General features: G+C 36.1%; 1 protein-coding gene across 1 annotated transcript in view; it reads left to right on the forward strand.

The window, feature by feature from the left end:
* LOC107185873 (synaptotagmin-6) overlaps positions 1-23,824 on the forward strand; it is a 77,408-nt gene that overhangs the window by 49,319 nt on the left and 4,265 nt on the right. Inside the window, exons 2-5 of the mRNA XM_015573644.1 lie at positions 15,168-15,231; positions 18,225-18,483; positions 21,021-21,257; positions 22,047-22,142. Of these exons, the coding sequence (XP_015429130.1) occupies positions 15,168-15,231; positions 18,225-18,483; positions 21,021-21,257; positions 22,047-22,142 (656 nt within the window). The remainder of the gene's footprint in view (positions 1-15,167; positions 15,232-18,224; positions 18,484-21,020; positions 21,258-22,046; positions 22,143-23,824) is intronic.

The following is a 23,824-nucleotide window of genomic DNA, read 5'->3' on the forward strand; positions in this document are numbered from 1 at the left end:
GTATCAAGGGAATTCTTTCAATTATGGGCCTTGGTTCAGTCACAATTTGGACGATAAATTATTACGGTATACCGAACAAATGTTTTCGGATAAACATTTTTTCCTGTAGTATTCGAATTGGGGATAGCATTAAAGCTATATTAAATGATCAATGCCTGCCTTGCTTAATTGTTGTTTTCTTCGATTGACTGTACTTCGATATACAGGGTGGACCACGAAAAGTGATGATTAAATTTATATCGATTCAAGCCACTTTAACAATTAATATCAATCTATGGAACATTCTTCATTATCTCTAAATTAGGTGACTGGACCTAATATTTTCTAAATGATCTCGTTGGACAAATTGTTCTTTTTTATTTAATACACCATCTACTTAATGATAAAAATAATGACGTCTACTTTCACCGTAGCACCTGTGACCCACGTGGCCTTTCCACACGTAGAAAAACCCACGGCTTAAGTCCACTCTCGTAACCCAGATCTGCGAGAAAGGGCACTGAACATGAAATGAATAATAAATTAAAAGTCAACATAAAGTAGTAACTTTATGATTTCAGTAAAAGATGAAACTTGAATTCCCATTATTGTTAAAAAGTCTTCACTCTACTATGGAAACTGCGTTAGGGAACGTTGACTCGAAGCTCATCCTATAGAATTCACGCGATACGCTCTCCATATTCAAACGTTTGTCATCGTTACAACGCCACCTTTCTATCCTCTATACCCAACAAAAGTTCCAGCAACATAATCAAACTGGGAAAGTGCGTTTGTTATTCGGTGACCCGAGCATTACCCCTCCGTATTCGTATGAATATTAACTACTTCCTCGGCAACTGTCTGCCACGTGTCGAAGATATTCTTGCCTAGGGAACTCGTGGCTCACCGTGAAATTGAAATGACCGTGTATGTCTCAGTCCGCCATGTTGTGAACGTAAGTCTCGTAACAGATCATTACATTATGTTTATCGATAAAAATAGTTCATTACAGTAAATCCTCGACGAGTGTTTGAAGACTCCTCGACACTGATAAGGAAAGGTCGCTTAATGAGGATCAGGACAGTGATAGAGCTTGGAATTTTGAGGCCAATGATATTTGTTTCAGCCACATATGGTCATTAGTTTATGGAATATTTAATTTTCAGTGCCGTGAACACTTCGAACACTCATCGATGATTTCCTGTATATTTTATCGAATGTAATACGATAGTTTTTGGTTAACCAAAAAGGCTATGTATCGTTGATAATATTTGTTCGCGTTCTCTGATCATCTCTACCATTTTTAATTCTTCTGTTGTTTGTCACGAAATGGAGGAGATGAAACTTTATTTTGTGCTCTGGAAATGATTTATTAAACGTCACGAGTGGTTACGGCGATGGTCCGAGCGGAAAAAAGTTGACAGTGGTAGCTAACGACCACATCGACTATATTGAACATTTATGTCATCGCTGTTACATACGTTACCAGTTTATTAAACAAAAAGAACAAAGAAATTACTGGAATAAATACACGGAATAGAAAATAATTAAGGTCTCAATAATACATGTTACGGGGAACAGTCAACATACTATTAATATTGGCTGTACCAAGAAGTAATCTTTTTGACTAAACAGAAGATCAAAAAGATATTGTTAATTTAACTTCTATTGCCATGATATTGCAGTAATAGCGGTATCCTTATTAATGCACCTAATACATACACCGTATAGAGAAAAATGAACATACTACGCTGCTCAAATAAATTAGGGGATCGCTAATATGGGGGGTCCTATTACACCCACCAATCGAAAGAAGCAAAACAAGTGTTATAGGGTTGCTAAATTAATATCTTTTCCGTACAATTATTAATACTATTCACTTCAAGTTATATTTGTACAATAAACTTTTCGGAGATTCTACATAGTATAAGGAGCAATGCGACTGGAATACTTGATTTTATAATTCTTTTGATTGGTGTATAAATAAATTTACGTTTCTTCGTCCGAAAGGAGGATCGGTAAGAACCTCGTCGAGTATCGATTATAAGTAATTCGACTTGATCGTGAATCGTTCGGCACCGGTCCCAAGCGAGCTTAATATTAACCCAAGACACCGAAGACGATCATTGTAGTTGCTAATTGCTCTAAAGCCTATATGTACAATGGAGCGAAGGCTTTCAGTGTACTTAAGTGGCGGTACGTTTCGCGATGTACTGATGTAAATTGAATTCCCGTGACGCTCTAGTATACCAGACACGCTCGGATGTCCTTGTGAAAACTGCTGTATAGTATTCTACAGTGATTGTTCTTAATGGAGATAGTTTAAGAAGCTATGCATTCTTGCTCACAAATATTAGGACAGATATTTCGTTCGAGAAAAATATGATGCTTTGTGTGGATTAGATTTTTATTGCCATTTTTTATTACATCACGATGGTATAAGTAACACCTATTTAACTTTAATACTCTTTAGATAATATTTTCTTCCATATTTTCAATAATTACTTACTGTTGAAGTGTTGTCAATTAAAAGTTAAAATCAGTAGTATATGAATACTTTCTTCGGCCATTTTAGGCGCCTTAACCCGCTGTAATCCAAATTAATTTTTACAGTTCAAAAAATTCGTATCTCTACATAGTTTATCATTGACCAGTTTCTTGATTTTAAGCTCATACTAGACAGTAGTGCACTTTCTAATGAGTTTTAAAAAATTCAATGTATTTTTCAAGTTACATTGGTCAACTGTAGAAACAAAAGTCTACGATTCTTTAAATTATGATACTTTTTAAAATCTAAATTCATTTTCACCATAATTTAATGGCGACTACCTGAAATTTTAACGTATTACTCTCGTTATTTCAGTATGAGAAAACAACAATCGATATTTTATTTGTTTTGTTTTAATACCGTTGTATTAACCACGTTAAACATTGTGCTAAACCGACCAGAAGTTAACCGTTTGCGGTCAAAAGACCACAAAGCGAATTTCTGCTCGCTGCAGCTGTTTCACGTTACCAAAAGTAATGGCCATTCATGATTTTCTTCTCGTTCCCATGTGTTTTCTTTTTTCTTTTCATCAATTTTGTTTATTTCAACAACGATGGAAATGCTACGACGGTAAATGAAAAAATGCGGCGACATGAAAATCCAGCGAAATTACGGATTTTTATCTGTTGTGGTTTCCGGTTTTGCGAACGGTACAATAAACTCCGTAAAACACGATAGGCTACATGTGATTTTATTTAATCGTGCAATATTATCCGGTGAATTTGACCAGAATTTTCCGGTACATTGAGAATTCTGCCCAACGAGCGTTATTGCTGGTGAAATAAACGTTTTAAAGGAAACTCTGTAAAGGACTTTCGTTTCTACTTTTGAGTCGCTGGTGGAAATGTTATAGAAGAAGATTTCAAACTAATTTTCCCTGTTTCCTGACAAGATCTGTTAATTGTTTCACGGGGAATGAAGTTACTCGTAAATGAATGTGAAATTCCGTGAAACGTGAGTTCCATGCAGCAGCGGATCTTTTAAAACCGTGCATAATTCGTACCTTGAAAAAGGAGGATTCGAAGAGCACCTGAGAATTAACAAACATTCATGCCTCGCTTAATTCCGTTGCGTTCAGACGGTTCTGGTTGAACGCGTAAACGGTAAAAGGTTAGAGAGCAAAATACAAGCTTGATGATTTCTTCTATTTGCCTGAAAAATTGACATAAAGTCACTTTTCTGACCTATGTACTCACCTGTAATTTGTATGTTACAATTATAGTGTAAATTGTAATATTCGTTTATGATTATCGCATCAAGATTCGGTAGTAAGTTAACTGCGGATTTTATGTATTTATTGCAGGTACAATTGAGTAAAGCACAGTCAACTAAAAATATTGATAATATTTAACACAGAGTTTATGATTCTTTCTCAATTGTTGAAACCCTTAAAAAAAAGTGAGCTTACGTTCAATTTCAGCTTCTATAAATTGGCCTATAAAAGTCTGAAACTAGATAAATATTTGCAGTGAAATGAGTGTCAGTTTTATAAAGATATAACGGAGAAAGCTTCGAATTTAAGGATAAACGAGAACATTTCGAAAATAAACGGATAGAATAAAACGATGTTACGAACTAACGAACGGATAATTAATACAATTATATAGTTTTGATGGAAAATGGAAAACTATGTTTAGGTAAATGTTAGTATTGCATCGTCTGAAATGAAAAGAAGATAAAGCAGTTTAACAGAGACCGTTGGAACAAACGTTAAAATTTGTCGCAGAAAGTAAGCGGAACATCGAGCAGTTTCCATGAACCGAGCGTGAAACAATTCCAGTCGTTTCGAGTTCTTATCGTATTTCCTTGACGAGGATCTCTTACGTAACGTCTAGAAAACTCGTGAATGCGCTTTCAAAAAGGTTTCTTAGTTGTCATTACTTTTTCACATAAAGGAAGTGGAGTTATTGCGTTTTGCACTCGACGATATTAGAGACCGCCTCGGAGGACGGACTCGGAGACGGGAAATTTAGTTTGAATGCACTTTTAACGTAATAGTGACACGAATCGTTATATAACGCGAGAGACCGTGCGGAAAAATCGTATACTCAGTCAAATATCGAATTAGCGATTAGAGATAATAAGTAGAATAAAAACGAAATGTATATTTGACCTGAATAACTGACAGAATGTTATTGATACAAGCAACTTGAAACTCGAATATCTTGCTACAAAGTGTTTTCCTATCAAGAGGTACAATGTAGTTACTGAATTCCAAACTGAAGAGATCCGATACAAACTGTTCTCAAGTTTGGGGATCCAATATAAACCATTACGGAGAGAATGTAGTTGATGTAGAGTGTTCCAGACCCAAGAGATTTAAAGCAGACTAACCCGACCACAATAGACTCGATACAGACTATCCTGAACTCGACAGACACGATGCAGTAGTCTGCAGGATAGTTCCTGGGTTTAAACGACATCTAAGAGACTCATTTCTGGCTCTTTTAGATGAACTCTAAACCAGATCTCTTCAGAACCCAAGAAATCCAAATCGAGACCCTTTGAACACAAGACACCTGAATTCAGACCTTCTGGAAATGAAGAAGTCCAACTTAGGTCTGTTGGGATCTAATAAATCCAAATAAGGTCCTTCCGAATTAGGCCTCCTTCGTTCGGAGAGGACTGAGACAGGTTTATGGAATCCAGTAGTTGTCTTAGGTTGCCCCCCTGATCTCTCAGAAGACAGAATGAGATTTCTTGAGCATGGAGATGTCTGACTCAGGTTTCTTTAATCTAAATATTACTAGATGAATCTGGGCTCTTAAGTTTGAGGATGTCTAGATGTGATCTTTTAGGCCCGAATGGGTTCGTCTTAGGCCTGTTAGATCCTACATGCTATGTATATCAAATCTAGATTTAAAATTATGTGTATATTGTGGTAGATAAAATTGCGTGTGTCTTTTGTGCTCAGGACATTCTTCTCCATAATGCCTCGCCTCCGTAAGCAGTATTTGGCTTAAACGTTTCGAGGCGTTGTTGTTACGTGGATGCAAAACTTTCGTCACTAAAATGGTGGGGAATGAAATAGACATGGCTCAGCTCCAAGCATGTTCTGTCTCATTGCACATACCCGCGCTTAATCTCGACCATCTCGACTCATTGTTAGTAAGAGGAAGCGTTATTTCCTCCTATTTCCTTACAGGCACCTCTCGTTGCGACGTAAGCGTCCTTAATATTCTGTCCTCGTTGGTGGACGTTTCAGCTGAAGCGGAACCTGATTATACCTGTGTACAAAGATCCATGAATCTCTAAGTATAATGGAAAAATGCAGCATCCTCGCTCTACAAATATCTACTTAAAAAGCTAAACATTATTTTGTTGCGGCTGTTTCCCAAATCTCTTCCTTTTGGAAAGGACTAAAATTTTTATTTTTAAAGATCTCTACTGGTGAAGATTATTGTTTCTGACATTTCTGAATCTTGTATGTTACGTAATCAAAATATAGGATTCTGTCTGAACAATATATAATGATATTCAAGTGTTCTAAACTTCTATTATGAACAGAAAAGAGGAACATATTTACGAAACTTAAATTGTTCTTATTTCAATCTATTTATATAGAAGGTATTTCACGACAAATACCAAATATTGTAACATATTGCTTGGTGACTCACACTGATTGGTACCAAAACAATCTCGTATAACAGCGAACTCCATTCTCAATTATTACTATCTTCATTTTCAGGATTCAATGGGAAATTGTTTCAGTGACTGGATAAAAAGTGACCTGGTATTGATTGCAGAAGGCTGAAAAAAAGATCTTTAAAATCGATCTAGGTCCGATTAGGCTCATATTTAAAATTTTCATATATTTTCAACTATAATTTACTCTATATACGAAATTCCAGGAAACGAATTAACCAATTTCTTCTTAAATTTCGCACTATAAATCTCGAAAAACGTTAACGCATAAATCAGTTGGTTGTTAAGTGTATCCTCCAGTGCTTCTCTTTGATACTTGTACGAAGTCTGATGATAGATCGCTTCATCTAACAAACGCGGAACTGTATCATTGCGGGTTGTACAGCGACCTGGAACGGACCCTCGCGAAAATTTCCATGATAAAGCGAGCTAATTTCTCTTTATTCGCGCGAAATTAAAATCTCCCCGAGGCACGTAATAAAAGAAGTTACGGCCTTCCGAGAGCTTCTAAATGCACGAAATGCCGGAGAAAACGGGCACCGTTCCGTCAAAATATTTAACCCGCGCGATTTATTCTTTTCTACATCTCCGTTTCCGTTTCCGCGAACCGTTTCTCGCGGATGAAACCGAGAACTTGCGGACCATAAATGTATAATACGTAAACCACGTGTTCTGAAAATCTTCCATAGTCAGGCCGTGTCTGAAATTAGAAAGAGTTAGCTGTCAGGTCACCAACCTGTCTTTCTCTAACGACGTGTGGTACGATATAAAAGTTGTCGTTGCCTGGGAAACAGAGAAGTAGAAGGAATGAAAAGGAATGAATGTCAGACGAAGGCAGAATGGTGACCTAAGGTATGCTATCTTGTTCTAATATTTAACGGCATTTCAACCGAATGCGCTGTTATATCGAAAACCACCTGATTTATTCTAAAAAAAAAAAGGTTCATCGATTTTTATGATTCTTAAGACTCTTAAAGATGTGAGACTATTCTTTTACTGTAGTGTAAAAGAAAAAGAAAAATTGATAAGAATCTTCTTTGTGAGGAACACCTCAGTTTCTGTGAGAACGCGAAGTTTCAACAGGAAGGGTGTTCTTCTTGCTTATACTTTCCGTATAATGACAATAGAAACTCTGAAACATTTCATTCGGTTATGCTCCAAGGATTTTTTAATATAAAGGATCGAGAATTATAAGATATTTTTACTACATCGTTTTTGAAGATGAAGTTGTTCGCTATCGAACTTATAATTGGCTTTCGGTGCTTTGTACACTAACAATGTGTACTGATATTTCAAACACGACTATAGGATTTTTGAAGCTTCAACTGAGCTTCTAAGTAACAAACAAGCCATATATTACAAAGGAACTACCTAACGTAATCACATGATCTATATAACCTTCTTATTATTATTTTATAGTCTATATAGAACAAAATTAATACAAAATAATAATTTATTTTTAATATAAAATATGAAATACTACAAATGCATTTATATTATTGCATGTTTTATATTTAAAATCAATTATTTTTTATATTTTGTACATTATTTCTTATTTATTATAATCTTCTTGTTATTTCCTTCCTCCCCTAAGGCAACAAACAAACACAGTAAAGACTCGATGAGAGTTAGATAGGGACTTCCTCGTGAGAGATTCTACTTTATTCCCATCACTGGATTAGGGGATGGGGAGGCTGTGAAACCTGTAAAGAGTACAATTTATTGCCTCCCCCTGCTGCTTCGAGCAAACAATAAATTTTTGAAGTGCTGAAACGATTCGTGGTACACCATAAAAGTTTTGAAGCAGATTCGAGTTTCAAACGCTGATAAAATCTTTACTCTAAATATAGAATTTCAATTCAATTAAACAAGAAAAACCGTACAACATACCTTTCTCCTAAGAAACCATACACAAACTCCAACGCAAATTAAAAAAAACAATCCAATTTCAACGGACAACAAATTCTTCTCTAATGTCTATTCGTAATTAATTTTCCTCAATTTGCCCAACCATCTTGTCATTCCAACCAGAGTAAAATAACGCGCGTCTATCGCATTTCATCCAGTCAGTTACAACGCAAAACCATTAAAAGCAAAGATATGTTACACGATTCTTGATTAATTGTGTCGTCTGCATAACTTTTAGGGGTAAAGCGTACGTCTCGAGAGGCTTAATAGAAATTGATCTATAGACGTGGCAATCGCGTCGTCTCGGATACGCCCGCCGGCGCCGTTTACAAGTGCCATTTCGTTGTTAGAATTACGGCTGCTCGAACGCCTTTCGATCTAACGCCGTTCGCAACGGCTCGACACGCGCAACAATTTTGCACAGGGCGTGAAACGGAGCAGCTGTGTTGACGCCTGGTAAAGCCGTGGCTAAAATGGGGCGAAGGGAGCCAGGGGGAGGGGGTTGATTGAACGAAGGAAAAAGCGAAATTCGCGAAAGATCTGATATTTCGGCTCGATGGGCGGAACCCATGAGTTCCGCCCGCGCTGCTCCGAGTATCGACCCGTAAAAGACAGCTTCCAGCGACCTCGCCCCTCTATGCTTTGGCTATCTTCTCATCGACGCGTCGAAACCCAAAATCAGGATTCGTCTCTTAACAACTAGGGTTCTTGTTCTCCCAAACAAAAGACGATGCTTTCGAAGAAAAAAGATAATTCTTGAGCAACGCAATCGATTTTATTTTGCTGTACTATTGTAAGATGTAATTCACTAATTTCCTAGTGAAATTGCGATAGAATTTAAAATCAGTATATTTTCTCGCTCTTTTGGTTTGTGAGAACAATTTGGTATGTCAGAGAACAATTATTATTAAAGAGGCACATGTTATTATTCTGTTGTATATAAATACTAAATTTAGTAAAAAATAATGGATTATTATTTATTAGTTCATCTAATAAGAAGACAGATTAAAGAAAAAATCATCCAACGACCTCGCCCCTCTGCTTGGCTATCATCTCATCGACCCGTTGAAACCCACAATCAAGATTCGTCTCTTGGCAACCAGGGTTCTACTTGTTTTCCTAAATAGGACGCGATGGTTACGATGGTAAACAGATAATTTGTCAGTAATACAATCGATTACTGTTATTCGATGTACTGTTATAATAAGTACTTTACCATTTTCTTACTCAAATTGCAATAGAATTTAGAGTTAGTATATTTTCCCACCCTGTTGCGTGATAAAAACAACGTGGGATATCAGAGAACAGTCACAAATAATATTAAGAGAGCATGTGTTTTTATGTTGTCGTCGACAAATATTAAATTTGGTAAAAAAAATGTATTGTTGATTGATTCATCTAATAATTAAGTGGTGAACTTGTTCAATGGTTGGTAAATTTTTATTTAATTATGAAACCTGCCTTGTGAAATATTCGGTCCAATTTATCAGCAGTTATTGTTGAAATATTCCTATACGGTGCAGGATTTTCTGCCCCAATTAGTCAGATTTACGATTTTCGTGCAAGGAATGTTTAACCCTTAACGGCTATGGTGAAATTCAAGTACGTTAACTCTGGTGTGTTATGTAAAGTGTAATTAAATGTAATTAATTTAACACGTGTAATTGGCAAATTATACGGCTTCACCTAACAAAACTTGTGTACTTGAGATCGAAATTATGACAATTTTGACCACCATAGCAGTCAAGGGGTAATCATGTCACCTATATGAATGTAAGCATTGGGTTGTTTATTTTCAATTTGTTTGATGTAAAGTTTTCATTAATTTCAACATCGTCGAACACTCATGACCTCTGCAGCACCATTAGCAAGTCGAATGTCGGTCCCTAATAATCACCACAGCATTTACTGTGCTAAATTGCTATAAACTCTATTTACAGGATTGTAAATGTAACTGTTTGAAAACTGAATGTTGTTTCGTATGATTGAACGTTCTAACATTTAAGCACCTTCGAGTACAATATACTCGTGGTTCCTGCATACTGCTGTATTTAATAATAAATTAAAGATATAAATAGAATTGTCCTTGATAAACGTTCTCGTATGCAACAGATTGTTCATATTTAATTGTCCATTGTGAACAATGTAAATATGTAGAGGTGCCCCAGGTGACCTGGGTACCACCGTGACCTGCTATTATTTTCATAACGGTTCCAAATGTTCCCACGGCCTTATAATCCCATATCGCCACCATTTGCATCAGTTCAACAACAAACGCCAATCGCGATATACATGTGCTTAGTAGTTCTCTGTGTTCTTGAGTACTGTGATGTAATTTTCGATCGTTCTAAAGTATCGGAACTACTGGCAGTGTTAAGTGTGTATTTTCTAGTACAAATTATTCTATTTATTGTGTATTAAAGTGTAAAGGAAGTGTAGTGGTTTGATACTCGAAAAATTGGATAAATTTCGTTGCCACAGATGCTGGAAGGGCATATTGGATACGATATCGTATATGCGAGGTATATTTAAATGTGTTATTTTTTTGACGTTTTTCTTCCAATAAAGTTCGACCTCTAAGTAGCTATTGTTTGGTGAAGAAATTCTCTTTGAGAAATTGTTTCTTATTTTATTAACTTTGATATACTAACGAATTTTAGTTTCAGAGTACACTTTTTTCGTTATAGTATCTATTATTCCATTTAATATCCCTTACAATGTTTTATGAGGAATCGTCGCGATGTTTAGTGTGCTTTGTATTAATTTTTAAATAATTTTTTATAACCTGTCCATCATTCAACTGTCCAAATTGATAAACAATAAAATACAGGCAAATATTCGGTGTCCTTACAGTAGAACGGTGAGCACATTTCGGGTTAGTGTCAGAGTTATTAAATTCTATTCATAATTTCTGTCATTACTCTATACGAAACAACATACAATTTCTAAATAACATTGACCATCCTGTAATTACAATTTATAACAAAGCAATAAGGTAAAAATATACAGGAACATATATTTATATTTTTACTAGCAAAAATACAAACATTAACAACCTAAATAACATTTACAATTCTGTAAATAAAATTTATAGCAGAGTAATAATGGAAACGATTACTGTACAAGTCAACAGGTACATATATTTATATTTTCACTAGCAAAAATCGAAACAACAATCGATCGTACAGGAAAATGTTATTCAGGAGCAATTTTATTCATAATATTACATTCATTAGTAAATGTATCACCGTATGCAGGCAACACAGAGCGGTATCGTACACGAGAATGCTTTCCCGTGACGCCAATGGACAAAAATGTGTCGCGGACCATTTTCCGACTGGCTCAGGGAAAGTTTCCCGTTTCGTTGCGACAAACACGACGGACCTTGACTCGCGGAAATTGTGCGAAGCACCGAGGCGACCGGATTACTGTGAAATTATTTAAAGTTACGGAACCGGCGGTAATAATCGCCGAAATGAAATGTCACAGTCTGGGAAACGTTGTTCTCGGATTGTACGATAAAACGATTTACCGGCACGCCCGACGATAGGAGCGGAAGAATCGTTCGTCGGGCTGAAAGGCTTTCACTAATTCATAACGACATTCATCGACGATTTATTTCGAGGAATGGGCTACAAAACTCGTAACGGTTATTCCATACTCGCGCCGATACGCTCGGAAAAATCTTCCGAATCCGGAAACAACTTCACGAAAATCTCGAGTATAATCGACGAAATTTACAGTAGAAAATACGAAAACAGATACGATGGAGCAATAAAATTGGTGGTATTTTGAAAATATCTATGGAATTGAAGATGACTTCATAAAAAAATTTACCTATAAAAAAATTTTTTAATTTTCCCTCTTATTCAACAGCTCAAAGGTATGTAACCCCTTAAATAACGTACAATAACAGTTTGTATTTGCGAATTGTTCGCAGAAGTGGGCGTGTCAATCTTTTTCACAAAATTCTGACCAAAATACAACTTCCTATACCTTCTCATTTACACAAATCTGTACGAATAGTGCATCGAAAAGATCCAACGTGCCAGTATTTACACGGTTCACAGATTGCAACATAAAATTGCGTTTAAATATGTACAGATCTGCGGAACGTTTGCATTTAGGACCCTGTAACGTTGGCAATAAATAGAGAACCTTGAAACGCGAGTTGTACCACTTGTATAATATTCTGCACAAAAGCCAGTATACAACGCTAAACAGAATTACGACCGTGTGCATATTTCGAATATTAAATTAATAACCAGGCGAATCTGTGATAAATAAAGTATATTTTGTGAAAATGTTTATTCGTATTTTTGCTCATTGTCGGACGGGCCAATGGCGAACTTACTATCCTTTAATAAAAGCGTATTTTTTTTATTATTGCATTCGGTATATCTTCACAGACTTTGGTAAAAATTATATTGACAATACGGCTTTATTATAGGCGTCGAAAAAATACAGACTTCAATAGCATTCACAACAATGCAAACCTTTCTGTTGACCGTAATTAAGGATAAAACTAAATTAAGGATGAAATATGGGTTTACTCGAATAACAACAATTCTTTTGTAATTGGTTAATTTTTCTACTTACACGGTAAAAAACCACGATAGTAACTCTTAAGTGATGTACCGAATAATTTCACAATTCTTTATATCTACAATAATATCTAAGTTCATTTCTGGAATATGACGCAGTCGTGTGCCTAACAATGGACAACGTAAAAGTCAACCGCCCCAAAGCGAATAAAATAGTAACAGCTCGAACAAGCAACGACTCTCGCGGGATCAATCTAGGTCAGTACCATGTTTCATACGTTTCTGTTCTCGCATTTAAAACAAAAAGCGTTCGTCATGAAAAGGTATGGTGGGTTGTAACAGTTCTTTCACCTTTCCCGCACTCAGCGCCACCATTTTGTTTCCGCGGAAGAATCGCTTCGCGGCTTATTATCAGATGTAATTTCTCGTACCTCGATCAGCAAAAGCTGTAACAATATTTACTAAAAAAAAAACGATTTATTTGCTATAACATTGGAAATATTCGAATAATAGTATGTATATAGTTATTTATTATACTTTTTTAAAGTTTCGTACATACGGTTTTCTTTTGCATAATTTTCTTATAGTAGGCTATAAATGCACGAAATACGCAGTCTAATTATTAGTGGATCAGCGCAAAAGTTTTGATGGGTTTAGCACTAAAAGAGTGGACTAACAATTATTTTAATTGTAACTTCATAATAATTAGTGAAATACATAATGATTCTTTTAAAATTTGTATTCTACTAAACAAGTTTGTGGAATACTATTATAATATACTGAATTTATAAATTCAATTATATTAATGTACTTACATTTTAACACAGAGTGGAATTAACACAAAAACATCTCTAAAGTGGTCACAAATATTTTTTACAATGTTTATAACGTTTATTCCTCTCATTTTAAAATTTATATTAAACAATAAAACACACTCAATCGCGTCAATTTTTGTTCTGAACCACAATTTACTGTATTACATTGACAACGACACATAACATATTAACATAATACTTCATTATTTCCACAAAACCACGAAGATAGTATCATCCGCAGAAAACACATCAAAACTTTTGCACTGACTCAATACTTGCATATCAAATGTTTTTCACCAAATAATTTTAAGGTGTCGGTCACCCGTAACCACAATGCCAATCAACGTTGCAGTACCTCCATTATCCACTGAAACGTATCAAAATCTTTTTACTATCGTCACACAAATTACTGATAAAAAGCTTCTTATTAATAACCACATTAAAATTCTTCCTTGTCGGAATACGATCGCAACAACCAAATCTTATGAAATCCAGAGTATCAAACGACCAGAAACGAAACTGTGGTTTGAATTAAAGCAAAATGTACAGAACGCCTCTACCAGTGCGTCAAATGAATTCACAAACGAGAGCTCCGTGGAAGCAAAAGCATTTATTACCAAGTACACGGACATTTCCAATCTTATCCAGAGGTATAGCTGCGCCGTGGTCCCCGGTTAATTCGCCAGGTTTCATTACTCGGATGCTTTTACCGGCCAGTCAAGCGATACACTAGAGCGCAACAGCGTGTCCCCCCTCCGCTGAATCGACTCGAGCCCCACAATTAATTCGACTGTTTTCCTTCGACCGAGCCTCCAATATCTGATTTCAATATCCCGGGGAATATCTAGAGGAACAATGACACGAGTCTGTAGACCTCCGGTTCAATGTGCCCCGATATACAGGGTGCAACAAAAATGTTAGAGAGCCCGGAAATGGGAGATGTAGGTCCATGTATTCGTCACGAAATGCGCTTTCGCAACTACCTGAATGAAAACGTGTAGGTCCATTTAAAAAAAAAAACAAAGGTCACTTTGAAATCTCGAAGGCACGAGATAAGATTTCTGATGATCATACAAGATGTCCCTCTCGTAAGAAAATAAGTTCTATTTGCAGTTGTTCAAACGGGACACCCTATATACACACTGGAATACAGATATTTCTCGACGATTTTTAATTTCGAGCATCCGAAATAAACAAGCCGTTGCCCCCTCGCGGCGTGCTACCTGTCAGACGTCGAGGGGTAAAAAATTATGTCAGAGATCCGTCCCAACCGTCGTTGGTATTTCAGAAAAAATGTGGACAAATCCTCGGCGAGGATTTCTGGAACTCAGTGAAACGATATAACAGCTACATCCCGGGATGGACGTGTTTCCCTAAATATGATGTTTTTTTTTTTTTTTTGTTAGCCTCGCTGACCTAGATCGAACAGCAGACACGGTATATGTATCCGTTTGTTTTGCAAAACGGCACGTACCTGTGTATTTAACTTTGAAATGGAAACCCTGGTTACGGGAATGGTTGAAAATATAATCTTTCCCCTCTCCCCCTGCCGAGGAACAAACGGTTCTCGCCAGTTTTTCGCCTGAAAGAATTCACTGTTGATGGATTTCATGGCATTTAATTTTATGGAATCATTAATCACTGAAATTACATTCTATCGTGGTACTAGTGAATTTTTTATTCTGTTTGGAAGTTTATGATTTTTCTGACGGAGGATTTTTGTTTCAGGAATTCAACGTCGCCAAGGAAAAACACGCTGTGCAACCGTGCTCCTCCGTGGTAGTCGAGTCGGGTGAGAATTCTTATTTTCTTTTATTAGTCTACTATTGTTCTTCAATTGTTTCCGTTCTAATATTATTTTGTTCGTGAAATTTATTCTAATACTAACTAAAAGGCGAACGCGTTAAAGGACTTGCATATAGGGATCGGGTTGTTAAGAAATAAAGTTATTTATTGTTGAAAGCATACAATTTGAAACAAAAATATTTCACGTATTATTAATTTATACGTTAATGAAATTTTTTACCAAAAATTTGTACATAGATCAAATCACTGAACAATGGGAAAATGCGTAGTTTAGCCAGTGAGAAATTAAGGCGTTAATTTTCTTAAAGGGGTAATCTTCTTTATGGATTATGAACATCTACAGGTGGTGTAGAGTACACAGGCGAAATTTTAATTCTTGATATCAAAGGTGAAGGGAGTAGTACTTACCACAAAAGTGTAAGAAATGGCCTGTTATGGACTCGCTTTGCTCGTCCAAATACTCTATTATTGAATTTGAATTTGATGGAATAGGAAACAAGTGATTGTGTTCTTTCCAATTTGAAACATTTTCCTAATATAAACGTTATCCGTTTATTCGTAATTTTCTCGTTTCACATGTCAATCATCGATTCATGTTCATACAATGTACATACAATATACCGTTAATAATTTTGTACACTCCGTTGAATTTATTTGTAAGCATAATACTGTGAGCGTTTATACAAATTCATAATTTTATATGGGAATTTGTAAAATGGTAAAATTAAATAGAAATTTATTTTCTCTGGCAGAGAACGAAATAGATTCCTTAATAAAATATTAATTAAAGTTTTCATTTCTTCGCGTTGTTGCAACTGCTATAAACAAATAAAATTCGGAGTGCATTTACAGAAGTGTAAACCTGCAGTGAAAATTATAAAAATACGAGAGGAACCTATGTGAAAAGAGGATTATATATTTTCGTAATTGCTATAAACAAATAAAATTCGGAGTGCATTTACAGAAGTGTAAACCTGCAGTGAAAATTATAAAAATACGAGAGGAACCTAAGTGAAAAGAGGATTAAATATTTTCGTAATTGCTATAAATAAATAAAACTCGGAGTGTAGTTGCAAAAGTGTAAAATTGCAGTGAAAAGTACAAAAATACGGGAGAATTTAAGTAAAAAGCGGATTGAATATAATTCACAAGAATTTTCCTAATTAGACCGATGACCTAAATGTATTGCAGGTTGGAGGACCATCTATTGCGATGCGAGACAGCAATAGATGCAATTTAGATAATAATTTTCCCCGTATATATATTAACGATCAAGTTAGTTTCCATCAGATAAAAATTCGCCCAATCCTGTTGCGCGCCAACTAATCCTCACTCGTTGCCGCGCATCAGAATGGGGCTAAAACGTGCACAGAATGCAAAAGCTATCCCGTCGCTCGGCCCTGCATTCGATCGAAATTGTAATCCTGCAAGTAGATATCTTCGTAAACACAGAACGGAATGAAAAATTGTAATTAGACCGAAAAATCAATTCATTTCGATAACAGTTTTTATTACTTTTAATATTCATATATTTCTATTCAAAATTATTACGTTCCTTATCAAAGTTTTTCATTAATAGGTCTCTACATTTCAACTAATTATTCACAAATTTCCCATATTTTCTTTTACTCCTTTGTCCTCAAAATTCATACATGAAATGTGTTAAGGGCATACTCTGCAATCAGTAAAAATCAATTTCTGTATTAAAATATGAAACGTGAAATAGCAAACATCCACCTAAACGATCAACCGAGAAAGCTTTATGCAAAATGGTATTTCACAAAGCAATTTATAAAGGCTGTAGTTAAAATAACAAAATTCTTCCTTCACGTTGAAAATATGTTCAGGCTAACAGGTGACTAGAATTCTTCTCGCTTAATAGACACATTTTTCCGCCGTATAATTGACACGAAATTAGATCCACCAGTTCCTAGAACTACCTCCACGGAGCGAGCGCCCACACTTTGCTACGCATCGTAAAACAGCTATTTGAATCTTTTTCTGTATTTCACCTACACTGAACGTAATAACAGTCGGCAATTCCTGGAACCTCCCATTCCACGGATAACTGTAGCAACATGAACCTGATCTTGCGTCAATTAAGCTGAGAAAATTGTATATCTAGTGTCTCAAGAGAGGAAGGAGATCCTATAGGAAAAAATAAATCTAGAGATAGAAGTTAAATTTTTTCGAAGGATGCTTCGTTTTCGAGATAATCGAACTTGAAAATTTGTTGGATACACGGGCAGTAGAATAGTGACTTGCGTCTGTTCATTGCAGACCGTTTCTACTTATTACCAGCACAAATACACGGGTTTTAGGTAAATGTTCAAACACAATTTTCTCGAATACGAACCTTAAAATTTATTCTTCTTTTTCGACTTATTTTTTCTTGTAGAATCACCTCTTGCCCGGTTATACTACTCAGTTTGAAACACACCTTATATACAGAGTTAATCACAAGAAACAGAATACCTTAATACCTCTGTTGGGACTGAAGATTTCAAAAGAGAATATGTTCCAGACTATGTCAAGAATATATTCAAAAATTGTATTATTGAAGAGGGCAAATACGGTGATATAAACAAACTTTTTGTTTAATGTTATTTTCAAAATTATCTGAAGGTCACCGACATTTTTTTCTTAAATGGTATCATACAGTTTTAACTTTATAAAGTTGTAGCTGACGTCAAGACGAGTTCAGCAACGTTGGATACTGTGACCTTGAAATGACCTTCGATTCAGAAATCAAGGTTCGATCAACGGAAACATTGACACGTGTAATTCGGTTTCTCAGGCCATAAATTTGCATTCCTTACGACAATGTCTGTTACTGAAATTTCAATTGATTTGAACATTTCAATTTGAAACACCACTTCGTAGCCTTACAAAACGATTAAACGCTTGTATCTTTACGGAAAGTTCACGCTTCGAACATTCACTTTCATCTAAATAAAATAATTTATTATTTTAAAGCAGGAAGCCTGCCGCACCAGAGTCGCAGCTACCCTGGCGGAAGTGGCGGAAGCGGAGGGAGCACGGGTCGGTTGCTCACCAGAAATTCATCCGTCAGCTCGCAGAGTTCCGTCGAGGGACAACAACAGCAGCAGCAGCAAAGTCATCGGAGCACGTCGCATATTCGGGCGTTCGGGCCTGACGGGCGTCATCATCACTATCATCATCATCATCGCGACCCGTTGCACGCTGCCTCCTCCTATCCGCCGAGCAGAAGTTCAAGGTCAGATATTCCATCGTAAATGATAATCGTCTCCTTTAACCCGCCCACTGCATCTTTTTGATATCTTGTACAAAAATGTTTTTAGGACTCAAAGTCAGTCGGGGATAGTTAACTGTAACCGAGATAAAATTAAGGGAAACGCGGAGACAAAATGATCATGGTTTCAATTTCAAATGGTATAGAAAAATGCCATTTAAATTCTGAATTATCTTTTTTATAAGTACCTTATTACACAATTGTAATTCAGTGACCATGAGCTTCCAAACTATTTCTTTTTACTGGAAACATGAAATAATAATTCTAAAGACATCTGCTATTCGGCAACAAAGTGACTCAAATTTTCACTATTAGTACAATATCATAAAATACATTTATTTTCACTATTGAGAATGTGTATAAATATTCACATCTGAACTTGTGTAGTCATTACTTCTCGATCATTATTTTATTTACCAGATTGTAAATTTTACTGCTTAGATACTGATTATTTTCCAACATAATCCAATCCTACCGATGAACGATAACTAACACCCCAATTAACGTGTCAATTAAATTCAATGCAGTAATTACCAATCTATTAATGAGGCCATCCCTCAAAACTGCATTCCAAGTGATGATTGAGCACAGATCGAGCAAACCGAGATTCAATATTTCTCCTATCACTTAGAATCCAAATTCCTCACGATCAAAGAGTAGGATAGAAATTCGTGAATTCCATTCGAAATCGAACATATTAAAATTCCTTCGATTATCCCAATTCACAGTCGACAAATTGTCCGTGTTCGAGCATCCAATAACAGGTCCCTAGCTCACGATAACGCCGCATTAACGCGATATCGCGGAACGGAAAGAACAGCTTTCACGATGCGGACAAATGGCCGATGTATAAATATCGACATTACGCCGCACAGTGAACGAGAATGGCGATCTAGCTGAATTTAATTCGAGGGACTCGATTGACATGTCTAATGGGAAAATACTTGTATGCGATAAATTTATTTGAGTACTTATTTTTAAATATTTTTTTGTTTCAAGAAATTTTACTTAAATTTATTGTTTTCATATTTATTAGTTTTAAAACGTTTAAATTTACAAAAACAAACTTCAAGGAATCATAGGTATTAGCCTTTTGCTGCAGCAAAGGTTTTCTAACATCCTCGGTCCTGAATGGGCAAAAGGAAGCACATGATATTTATAAATGATATTTAATGTTTGAATTAACAAAATTACCGTGAATACACGAAGATACAGTTTTTTTTACTTTTTCAAAGTCTAACACTGGATACAGTATAATGGAACTGGTTTTGAATTTCAAAATCTGAGTTTTAAGCCATTTTGTTTATTTTAATAATTTTTGGTTCCGACGATAACAACACTCATTGATTAAAAATCAATTTGAATTTTTTTATTCTGATGCTTCGTTCTCCCGAAATCACCTACGCCAGCACAACATAATTTTTTCAAGTTACTCACTTCGATTCAATATATATAAATAAAAACTATTGAAAATTTCTAAAAGAAAAGTTGTTATACTCTCAATAAGTGTAGTAATAGACAACATTTCATTTATATTGAACATTTCGTTCACGGAGAAAAGAATTCCCAAGAAATAACAAATTTTCAGGGCTTCGCAGTGGCATTACCCCTTAAATTTAGCTAGATTGCCATTCTGGCCCACTGTGCTGGTGGGCAACACAGCTGTCGATCGTCTCCCGTTCGAGTTTCCGTTTTCCTCGTGGTCGGCCGCGAATTCCGTGCGTTCCGAAAGTAATTATTGGACGATTCTGACCGCAATACAACAGTTTACCTTGACTGGACGAATGATGGGAGGGGGGAATCGGGTATCGCGCGTCTCGATCCCCGTGAAAATGGATTCGTTCGTTTCGAGCCCCGCCCGGACCGGAAGTTCCCCGCCTCGACCCGGAAACTCGACGTTTCGTAACAACAGCGGGACACGATTTCGCCGTAAATCCGATTCCATCCGGAAAGTTCATAATTCGTGTCCTCTGACCACTTACTGTGACACGGGGATTTCGCTATAGTTATTATTATTACATTTTATGCCACGTAGAACACGTCTGTCGGCTACGGTTCCGATATTCTGTTTCGGGGAACATCTACCGTTCTATTAACATAGTTAAGCGTCTATCGGAGAATTCAAAATTCCGCTCCATTTTAATTTTCAGATATTAGTGTCTGAAATTTTGCTTTCGCATAAACTGTTGTAGTCTACTAATTAATAACTAAGATACAGGCCAAAAATCTTTTACATATTCGGAGTACATTATGACGATTTTACCAAGAAACCAACCTAAAATTTTTAAGTCTTATATATTGTGGTTCGAATAAAAACGAAGAAATAATGTTTCTCCAGAAAAGGATAGATTATATTTCCTGGAACAAAAAGTTGGTTCCTTTTTTTTTTTTGTAACCACAATACATAAGGTTTCCAAATTTTAGGATGGTCTTGTAGTTATGCCAGGCAGTATAGTAAGTTATCGTGTGCCATGCACGAAAATCCTTGAACACACACACAGATCACCGTCACCGGGCCGGGCTGCCTCTTTGGACGCACGATGCGGAAACCCAGCCAGTTGTTCCGGAAGTCTTCTGAGCAGCAACGCGTCACGGTCCCAGAGCTCCCTGTCGTCCCTGGCAACAGGTGTGAGCTCCTCTTGCGGAGGCTCCTCGATCAGCGTTGCCCACGGTGCTTCGAGATCAGCTGGCCGAAGTCTATCGCCTCTTCTTATACCGCCGATACGTGCTTCTGGAAGGTGAGTAGAGCCCTCTTGAACAGTCCCGCGACCGGATTATACTCGAAATCTCCTTAACGCTCGCTGCACCCTCCTTTATGGTTGAATTTTTCATTGCACACCGCAGCTTAGTATCGACGATCTTAAATCGATAATAGTCGACTGCAATGTTTATAACATCACCTGCAGTGATTTTTAGTCTGTTAAACGTTAAATTACTGATCGACTGTAGTATGAATTTATACTAATTCTGAGAGTTTTTCCATAAAATAAACGATTAATCATTTTCAGTTACAATTTGATTATGTTATGCAGAAAGCTACCAACCCTGAATGATCTACAATAAAGTACACTCAGTTTAAAGATTTTAATTTAAAAAAGAATTATTTTCATTTCTATTAGGTATATTTTACTTCTTGTTATTGTTTTATAATGGTTTTTAATTGTTTATGTAATAGTGAGTAGTATAATTAATATTATTTTTAATTTTCTATAGTCAATTTTAATTTTGTTCTAAGTTTTCTATGGCGTGGCAGTTTTAATAATGTAGGTAAATTTTTGCAAAATAGAGACTTAGAAATTTAATTAATTTTTTAAGGATTGGTCGATTTCTCCAGAACGTGGCCCAATTATTCATATTACCAGGAATGTATTAAAACACTGAATATTTCTGTTCAGCTTAGGTTTGCTTATCGTATATGTTCACTTTCAATTTACGTAAACATTATTACGAATCTCTTGTTTCAGTGTGGATATATTATTTTACTGTTTAATGAAAAATGTTGCTATTGTCACTTTTTCATGCAACAGCGAGGGTGGACCACCACCTCCAGCTTCGCCTCTGGGTTCCCTACAGCCTGATCTCTATCAACGAAGGGACGGACCAATTTTCCTCAAGTCTCACGGGTTCGCATACAATATTCTTTTGTTTCTTACTTCTGCTAGTACCAGAATGCACCTGCTTTCTTGTATAGAACTTCGATATTTCAGCGGATATGGATAACAGACGTCACTGAATACAGAAAATGTCCCGTTCAGTTTCCTCGCAAGAATTTTTCTAGAAACTGTGACATTCGAATGATTTTCATTCTAAATAGAAAAGGAAAGATCTGAAAAGAAGAAATACAACTCGATCATCGGAGCATAACGCATCACTGAGAAATCTTTCTTGTGTGCAATCAGTCGAAAGAAAAATATATGTAATGTACTTCTCGAAAAATATTAGAACAGGAAATATTAATTTAGCTAAAGTAAATTTACGTGAATGATTTTAGACATGTATATAATATTCCCTCTTTATAATTCTACTGTTTCGTCCTCTGTATATGGTATGGCATAACAACTTGAATAAAAACAGTGAAATTTGTTTTGCTCTCACCATTATGAAAAAAAAGAGGAAAAACGAAGCAGAAACGAGACTAAAGCAACAATAACGATGGCAGAATTACAGTAGCGGAGGAAAAAGTTACCATTTTTCTCATTTTTTATATTTCTATTATTTCTCAACATGAACTTAAAAGCTTAATATATTGGGTTTTATGCATCTTTTAATTCTCTATCAGAATATAAACACGGGCTAAAGTTTTAAGTTGATGTTAAAAAATAATAGAAAGAAAATAAATTGAAAAAGTGGTAACTATTTTTGTCTGCTACCGTATCTCCGCTTCTCTACAAGTGCGCTCCAAGTCCCAATCGATATGCCTGTAGCAAGGGAATACTAAAAGTAACACAAGAATCCCAAACATTCATTTTCTTTTTATTAAAATCTCCAATAATGTCGTATTTTCTACCATGTCAACGTTCTGTTATCCTCGTAAAACAGGAGATCGTCCTGTAAATACCCGATTATCGGCCATTTTCGTCGGATCCCCGCGAATTCAATCGTTTACTCAGCGAGAAACACGAATTTGCATGCACACGCTGTCCAATTAAGCAGGCGTTTTACATTGAAATTAATAGGGTATCTGTTGCGTTAATGCGTGCCCCCTAACTGTATTGATCGAAGGATTAATCGCGAGCGTATCTCACGATGGAAACGAATTAAATCGCAGGCTTTCGTATCCGACCGCTCTAGGCCCGTTAATTCAATCCTTTGAGATACTACAGCGGGAATGAGCGAAACGCGTGTGCACGCAGGTCCGACGATAATTATCCAAAGTATATTAGATTTGCGTTGTCATGCTTTTCGAAACACAACGAACGGCAGTTAACATTGCACAACTTCGTTAAGAGGATTAGGCAGTGAAATTTGGTAAAAATATAACTTTTCTTTAAAAATCAATTACAAGGGAATGAATACAAATTGTGACTAGTATGTTTGAGCAATATTTATTAATACTATAACCTGTTAAAAAAATGTTTTTGGATTATATACACATGTACAGGGTGTCCCAAAAAGATGGGACAATCCACAAGATACATATTCCTCATGCAAATACAAATCGAAAAGTCCTTTGCCATTTTGTAATCTGAAGCTCTATTTCTGAGATATTAGGTTAATAGTGGGCCACATGTAGTATGCGCAGACACAGTAAAGAAGCAGAGGTCAGTGACCTAGGTCGTGCGTTTCTTGACTGTGTCTGCTGCGT

Source organism: Dufourea novaeangliae, unplaced genomic scaffold (genome assembly GCF_001272555.1).
Source record: "Dufourea novaeangliae isolate 0120121106 unplaced genomic scaffold, ASM127255v1 scaffold56, whole genome shotgun sequence".
NCBI lineage: Eukaryota > Metazoa > Arthropoda > Insecta > Hymenoptera > Halictidae > Dufourea > Dufourea novaeangliae.